Source organism: Moschus berezovskii, chromosome 3, assembly GCF_049115385.1.
Source record: "Moschus berezovskii isolate FMDL1 chromosome 3, NW_MosBer_1.0, whole genome shotgun sequence".
Lineage (NCBI taxonomy): Eukaryota > Metazoa > Chordata > Mammalia > Artiodactyla > Moschidae > Moschus > Moschus berezovskii.
The window spans coordinates 64,222,750-64,231,345 of NC_142462.1; the positions used below are offsets into that span (position 1 = coordinate 64,222,750).

Consider the following 8,596-nt stretch of genomic DNA (forward strand, 5'->3'; position numbering starts at 1 on the left):
AGAAATATTTTTACCTTAGACATTTCTGGTATATGTTTTTTTTAATCCTTTGTTGTTTTGGGGTATAAAACTGATTTAAAAATAAACCAATTCCAAACTCTTGTTACTAGGAAGAAGAGTGTTTTTTATCTAGTAGGTACCCACATATGAGCATAAGTTAACAGTTTATCAGGGATGTAGAAGAGGGGTAAGCAAACTTTTTCTGTAAGGATCAAGTATTTTTGACTTGGTAGGCCATAAAATCCCTCTTGCAACTATACTTAGCTTTTTGTAGAATAAAAGTGGTCATAGACATTTATAGAAACATGAAATTTAAATTTCCTGTAATTTTTACATCACAAACTTCTCTTAAAAATTTTTTTTACACCATTTAAAAATGTAAAATCAGTTCTTACCTCCCAGGCCATGCAAAACTAGCGGCAGGCTAGATATGACCACAAGTCATAATTTGCTGCCCAATGTAGAATATTAGCTTTGCTATATAATTTCTTTTTACCAAATTTACCTTTATAAAATAATTTTATTTTATCATAGCATATCTCTTTATTGTAAAAAACAGGATGATTGGATTTTTTAGTTTTTTTAGTTTGGTTTTTACTTGAAATTGAAAATCTATTTTCTGTTTCTGAAAATTCTTCTGAAAAGATACTTTGAAAAGAAGGCACTCTTTTTTTCTTATATATTTAACTTTAAAACCTTTAAGACAATACACTCAAGACAAAAGAGTGTTGTTAGTAAGACACTTACATTCTTGCTCTACTGAACTTTCTTTTGTTCACAGGTGGCGACATACTACGCCTTGACACACTTTTAGAATGGTGGCGAGAAAAGAATGGTTCCTTCTGTTCCCGACTTATTATCATATTAGACAGTGAGAATTCAACTCCTTGGGTGAAAGAAGTAAGAAAAATCAACGACCAGTATATTGCAGTGCAAGGAGCAGAGATGACAAAGACAATAGATATCGAAGAAGCTGACCCACCTCAGCTGGGTGACTTCACCAAAGACTGGGTAGAGTATAACTGCAACACCACCAATAACATCTGCTGGACTGAAAAGGGACGCACGGTGAAAGCAGTATATGGTGTGTCAAAACGGTGGAGTGACTACACACTACACCTGCCAACAGGAAGCGATGTGGCCAAGCACTGGATGCTATACTTTCCTCGTATAACATATCCACTAGTGCATTTGGCAAATTGGCTGTGTGGTCTGAATCTTTTTTGGATCTGCAAGACTTGTTTTAGGTGCTTGAAAAGATTAAAAATGAGTTGGTTTCTTCCTGCTGTGCTGGATACAGGACAAGGCTTCAAACTCGTCAAATCTTAATTTGGAACCCAAAGTGGAATATTATTGAGAGTTTATTCTACTGCTTATCACTAACTTGCCATTTTTTGTATATTGTATTTTTATTTGTAAAAAATATCTTGCTACTTCTGTAGCTGATCTTATTTTGTCTTTTCTCAAGTAATTATGGTATGTGTAAGGAGTTGTGAGTAAGCATTTTATACTAAAAGTACATAGGCAGTCAAATTGTTGACTTTGTCAATGCATAAGAGATGTTAAAAAATAATAACAATGCACTTTGAGGAATCTTTGCATATGCCTCTGATTAGAAAGAAGACTTGTCTCTGCTCTGCAGTGGCCAGTGAAGAATTATCAATGCCTTATTTTCTAGGCATAGATTAGAGAATGTAAACCAGACAATTTGTTTACTGTTATAAGAAAACTACCAATTTGCTTACAGAAGATTATTTTTGTGAACAATAGGTTTGAGTCCAAAACCATTTGAAGAATTTCAGACTCACTCTCAGAAAAGGGAAAAGAAAGAAGTCTGCTTAAAATGAATATGTAAAATTTGCTTATCGTCCGTCACATTTAGACACTTGGCTATGACCTGTTACCAGTATCGCAGAGAAGCCCAAATCACTGTTTAGTGAACATTCTTGATATAGGTAACTGTAAGAAGTTAGAGCCTACAACTTGCTCCTTCATGCCTTGCTGGGAGCCTCTGAAAGCACTGGCAATTTTAAGAGTCTTTCTCAGGGTGACAATGTTTTCTTAATAAAAATGTTTTCAGCTACAAATTCCTTCCAAATGTCTTCCCTTTCAAAATGTAATTTTATGAAAGAAATGTAGCTATTTGTCATTGATTTAGGCTATTTTCAGTATTGAGAAATGATTTTGATGTCTGTAGAGTTAGTGCTCTGTCATGAAAACAGTTTTTCAGATCCCCATTAGTGGTAACACTTTTTTCTACTTGAGGTCAAAGGATTGGAAACAGGGTCATTTTTTTTTTTTTTCTTGTATACCTGTAATGTATTATGTAAAAAAGTATTCATACTGGCAATTTTAGTTAAGCATAATGGTGTGGTTGTAATTTTTAAAACTTCAGTGTTTTATCTAATTAAAGCAGGCATGGATCGGGCTATCTCCTAAAAGGTAATTTACCTCCTATTCCTTTCTAATAATCCTAACATTCTAAGTTTTCATCTCTGAGAAATAACATGAAGGGAATAGATTTAAACTGGAGGATACTCTAATCTTTGCTGTTTAAATGGTGTAATTTCTCACCACATAAGCCATTTTTTCCAGCCTCAGAGAGAAGAAATAATGCCTCTACCATTTTCTACCTGTGACTTGAAAATAGCAGTTCTAGTTAGGAAGAAGTCACTTAGCGTCAGGGAACTTGTATACCACTATCTATGCAGCGTTGTTATATAGTCTGATTATTTCTGTGTTTTGAGTATGATTTTCCTAATGCTATGAATAAAATTTTGTCAGAAATTAATTTTTCACATAATTTGCAAACAGTAGTTATTGAATATTTTAGTATATTAAAAGGGATAGTCAAAAAGTATGCAAATATTATTAGAGTTTATGGTTAGTAGGTCAATTTGAAATTTTCTAATATTTGGTTACATATTTATATCAACATCATCCAAATGAAATAGTATAGTGTTTCACTACTAAGAAATAGCGTAGCAGACAAGCCAAGTGTTAAAATTATGAGCTTACAGCTACAAAAGTTTAATCAACGTTAAGTAAAACCATCTTTTAAATTCCGAGCCAGTGTTGAGCAAGTGAGCTTTAACTAAAGCATATCCCTTTACTCTGAGAAAGCCAAATATAAAAGTATATCCTGCATTCTTTATAAAGTGAAACTAAGATTTTACTAAAAATCACATTCAAAAGGTAGCAGACATTTTTACAGCCACAAAGCTAATACTTTGATATATATTTTCTATAAAGTACAGCTGGAAAAGGTCTGGGCTAAAAATGTGATTTGAGCCTACTTACTAACTTTGGTGAAACAAAGTGACAGTTTGGAGAAGGAATATTACAGGAAAGATAATTGCTTACTTTTACCTAAGGATTCAAAAACAGATGTGACAATGAGACTAATTTTCTTATGGCCTCTGTTTTATACATCGTATGTTTAGGAAGGAGTTATTTAAAGTGATAGAAATTATGAAAGGGCAAAATTTTACCATGCCACTAAAAGAAATAGATAACATGGAGATGTTTTTCAACATACTGTTGACTTGTTTCCTTGTGTAGTACCTTGTTAAAAACCACCAAAAAAAAAATGTCTAAAAACATCTTTTTTTAAAAAAAAAAACTATTATTTCATTCAAAATTTTGTTTTAATTTGCTCTGACTAAACTCTTCTGGGACATTTGGATTTGTCTTTTTTTGTATAGCTTTCTATCTCCCTCTTAATATGAAATTCTAGAGAAAAGACCTTTTTCAGGAAACAATTTTTATGAACAGTGTTTTCATAAGTTATACACTTTTTAAAAGCTACATTGCTAATTAAAATGCATTTATATTTAATGCATTGGTGGGTAGAATTTTTTTGAACTAGAATCTTCATTAAAGTCTATTTGTAACTGTACATTTCGTTTGTAAATTTTGGCTTAAATATGTTTACTGTTTGGGGTACCACATTTTTTATAGGTATTTTTTTCGCATTTAGAGCCTAATCTCTTTCAAGGCAGTGTTCTACATTACCTTTCCACAGGTGATGTGTTAATATTATATATGTCAGAAGAAAATGGCTTAATTTTAAGCATGCGATTAAGTATATTTGATAGTAAATGCTCAAAGGAGTTAAATCTGTGAGCACTTTTTAACATCTATATTGAAAGATACTAGACTGTCATCTCTTTTCAAGCAAAGACTTACACATCTTGATATTTCTCATAGAGTTACCCAGAAGAGTGCCTTGCTTATTATAGGAGATATTTTTAAAATAATTTTAACTGAGTGAATTTAGATTCCTAAGGAGAAATTGGAATAATCTAATTGTAAATTTTACATTTTCTTAACAGTCCTACCTTAAGTGGGTCTCATTGTTAACAATTATCAAAGACAATTACAGCATCAGTGAAAGGAAAACAAATATCGCATGTGTAGTTAAAGAGCGATAAGGATCAAGATTAGTGAAGGAAAAACTTTAAGATAGGTTTGATGGAAAACATACTTGATTATCACCAAAAAGTAGCTCTTTCAAGGTTGAGTCCCTTTTCATCATGTCCTCCAGTATAATTGAATCTTTCATTGATATCCCATTAGAAACATATAGACAGATTGTAGATTTATCACAAATGGAAATTATTAGAATGATGAACAAAGAAAGCATTTGCCTGTGCCTATCAGTAACTACTAGATTGTAAAATCAGAATAAAAAAGAAAAAAATGGGCCTCTGAACATAAGCAGTTTCATGACAAGCTAAGAAAACTAAAATCATCTCCTCGTTGGCATATCCGCACTAGTTGCAACACATAGGTAATAAAGTATGAAAGAATGAAATTTAACCAGCAATTATTTTGAGCAGCAATTCTGTTGATAAAATTTATGTTTTTTAGAAACTATTACTTAGACCATAGCTGATTCAAAACTGAATACTATAGACTGATTGCAAATCTTTTTTAATATTAATATGTAAAAAACCCTTTTGATTGATTTAAAAAATTGAATTGGCCAGTCATCTTGTGTGATGACCTCACAATATTATTTTTTTTAAACTGTGAACTTAATTAAGAGCAAGTGGACAAGTTTAGTAAACTTTTGTTGTTGCTGTTTGGCCTGGACCTAGAACTCTTGATCAATTTTAAATCGGTGTGGCAGGGTAAGTGAGGAACATGGCATATGCAATGTTTACTCCATGTGAATTAAAAATATTTTTATATTAAAGCATACCAACATACTGAGCAATATTTGATTAATTCTTAGTATAAATCACAAGACTTGAAAGCAGTTTTAATCTTGCACTAGGTTCTTTGGGCACAATTTTCAATGTTAATGGTATTCTATACAGAATATTTTTAAAAAGTCCTTTGTCATGTCTTGGAAATGCAAACAACACAGTGGATTTTCTCTAAATAAATAATCTTGTTTGAATACTGATGGAATTTCAGGTGGGTACCATCTTAATGCAATTTTAAAATAGGTATTTTAGGTTCTTTGGAATCCTAATGCATATTGATTTCTTGTTCTACACAATTAGGTATTGGTGAGGAAAGTGGGGTGGGGATTTTGACTTGTAATCTGTTATACATCCACATGCATTCATACCCATTCTCAAATATTTCTCTCCTACCTAATTAGAAGAGATACTGCTATATTTTTTCTAAAACCTAACCTCTGGTTTCTTTTGCCCCTTTCCACATAAAACAACTAATTCATCAGTAACAATAAAAATATCAATGGCTATCATCTATTGAATGTTTATTATGTTCTAGTCACTGTGCTAAGCACCTCTGTATACATGATTTTATTAAATTCTCACAACCACTTTTTATGATGGATATACTTTTATGAATAAAAGGAAGCTGAGGAAATGAACTTAAGTAACTCTCTGCAAATGACACAGCTATGGCTGGCTAAGAAACTGCGTCTCAAACTGAGCTTTAAGCTAGATTTTATACTGTGGGGCTCCCACATACCAAAACAAGGTTTTACTCAGGTATAAATACCTACATGCCCTTGGAGAACTGTTTGCATATTTTGTCAAGGGGGTAAACACCTGCCTATAAGCACATAGGACTTTCCTGGTGGTTCAGCAATAAATAACCTGCCTGCAAGGCAGGAGACATGGGTTCGATCCCTGGGCCAGAAAGATCCCCTGAAGAAGGAAATGGTAACCTAGATCCATTATTCTTGCCTGGGAAATCCCATGGACAGAGGAGCCTGGCAGGCTCCAGTCCATGGGATCACAGGAGTTGGACACAACTTAGTGACTACACCATCACCACTGTAAGAATATAAGTATAGAGAAAATAGGCAATTAGTCGACGTAAAGACCTTCAGTTATTAATTATGCTAATACCAACTCCATTTCTCAGCTTCTTCCTTAATTTTCCAGCAGTCTCTGATGCTGAAGCCTTTGTGGAGTTGTACTGGGCTGCTCAGACACACCTCCCCAGGGGCATCTTCTGCGAGGCTGCTAGACTACTGCTTGCTTTTCTCTGCCACCTAGTTCATACTCTTGTATCCATTGTGTCTTCTGGAGGTGTGCTGAAATCTCTGGTCTGGCAGTCAGTTCAGGTCAGTGGCTCAGTCGTGTCCAACTCTTTGCGACCCCATGAATCACAGCACGCCAGGCCTCCCTGTTCATCACCAACTCCCGGAGTTTACCCAAACTCATGTCCATCGAGTCAGTGATGCCATCCAGCCTTCTCATCCTCTGTTGTCCCCTTCTCCTCATGCCCCCAATCCCTCCCAGCATCAGGGTTTTTTCCAATGAGTCAGCTCTTAACATGAGGTGGCCAAAGTATTGGAGTTTCAGCTTCAGCATAAGTCCTTCCAGTGAACACCCAGGATTGATCTCCTTTAGGATGGACTGGTTGGATCTCCTTGCAGTCCAAGGGACTCTCTCAAGAGTCTTCTCCAGCACCACAGTTCAAAAGCATCAACTCTGGCGCTCAGCTTTAGATCCCCCCTATTCCCCACATCTTGATGGTATGTGTTAGAATTGGAGCTGCCATGGAGTGGGAGATTTTGCAGGAAAGCGGAAACCAGCCAAACTTTTGACAACACTATGGGCTTGTGAGACGGGCCTGCAAGGGCAGTAACTGCTTGCATAATGCTGCCCCCCTTCCCTGGAATTTTGTCAAGGAAGTAGCAGTGGAGGAGGGCCTTGTAAGCAAAGAGAATTCATGCAGCTTTGCCCATCACACTTAATTGCCACGGTTGGAACCAAATTTGAATCCAAACTATGTAAAATGGACTTATTTTCAAACACTTTTCAGTTCAAACACTAAAAAGATGAAATCGCCTGCTATCTCAGCAGATGAGGCTTGGGAGTTTACGAACTGGGCTAACTGGAGTTGAACTCAATTTAATTAAACCTTTGGCTCATCTCTGGCTCAGTTCAACTTGTGGGGGATTCTGAAGGGTAAGTCTTTCACACTAACCACCTACAATCTTTGTGATCCTATGGACTATACAGTCCATGGAATTCTCCAGGCCAGAATATTGGAGTAGGTAGCCATTCTCTTCTCCCGGGGATCTTTCCAACCCAGGTCTCCCACATTGCAGGCGGATTCTCTACCAGCTGAGCCATAAAGGAAGCCCAAGAATACCGGAGTGGGTAGCCCATCCATTCTCCGACGGATATCTTCCTGACCCAGGAATCGAACCAGGGTCTCCTGCATTGCAGGTGGAACTTAGAATGAAAGGCATGCTATGTCTGCACAGACACCAATTACACTTTACACTGTTCTTATATACATAATACAGACCAAAAGAGGGAAGGCACTGGACCCTTTATCAAGAGTAAGCAGTCAAGACAGACTTGTAGATTACTAACACACATGAATTTTCAAGCCAAACATGATTCTAGGACTACTAATAAATACACCAGAAAAATTTAAATCACTGGATGGTACTTGGGGGGGTGGGGATCAGTCCCTAGCAGGAGGTGTCAGAATGTACAGCAGGAACCACAAAGAGGACCGATGTGGCATAGGCTAAGGAGGGCATCCACACCAGGGACTGGGAGAGATGATGATGGGAGACTGGTTACATAAGGATTTATCAAATATGAAAATATTTTTAAGATGATGGGAGCAGATTCTCCTGTTGAAGGAAATTGCAAACATGGAAATGGAGAGAACTAGAATTGTCAAAGTTGTTGGAGAGAGGAAGTATTAGATATAGAAATTAATGTAGAGGTAATACATGTAAGGAAATTTGTGTTTTTATATGTATAGCCCCTAGCTTTGTTTACTATGAAGGTCTGAGATTACTAGTGCCCACGTAGCAATGAACACACTTAGATCCCAGATCTGAACGTTATTCTGAGTAGTAGTCTCCACTGAAAAGGATCCAAGGCTCTCTGGAGAAATAACTAATTACTTCTGCTGAGGCAGCAAAAGAACATGATGAGCCTGGAATATATTAGTTCCAGAGAGCTTAGACAACTTGAGCATAGGGAAATAAGTGCTCCTACTGATATATATATAGTGTAGTATATTAAGTCACACAGTTGTGTCTGACTCTGCGACCCCATGGACTCTAGCCTACCAGGCTCCCGCGTCCATCCGTGGGATTTACATATACATATATATGAATATCTATGTGTGTGTA

The 8,596-nt window shown here is 36.1% G+C and overlaps 1 protein-coding gene across 2 annotated transcripts in view; it reads left to right on the forward strand.

The window, feature by feature from the left end:
• Positions 1-5,726, forward strand: part of TMEM168 (transmembrane protein 168) — a 53,476-nt gene extending 47,750 nt beyond the window's left edge. For both annotated transcript variants that reach the window (XM_055420847.2, XM_055420846.2), the window contains one exon: positions 782-5,726. In XM_055420847.2, the coding sequence (XP_055276822.2) occupies positions 782-1,329 (548 nt within the window). In that variant the 3' untranslated portion in view covers positions 1,330-5,726. The remainder of the gene's footprint in view (positions 1-781) is intronic.
• The last annotated feature ends 2,870 nt before the right edge of the window (positions 5,727-8,596 follow it).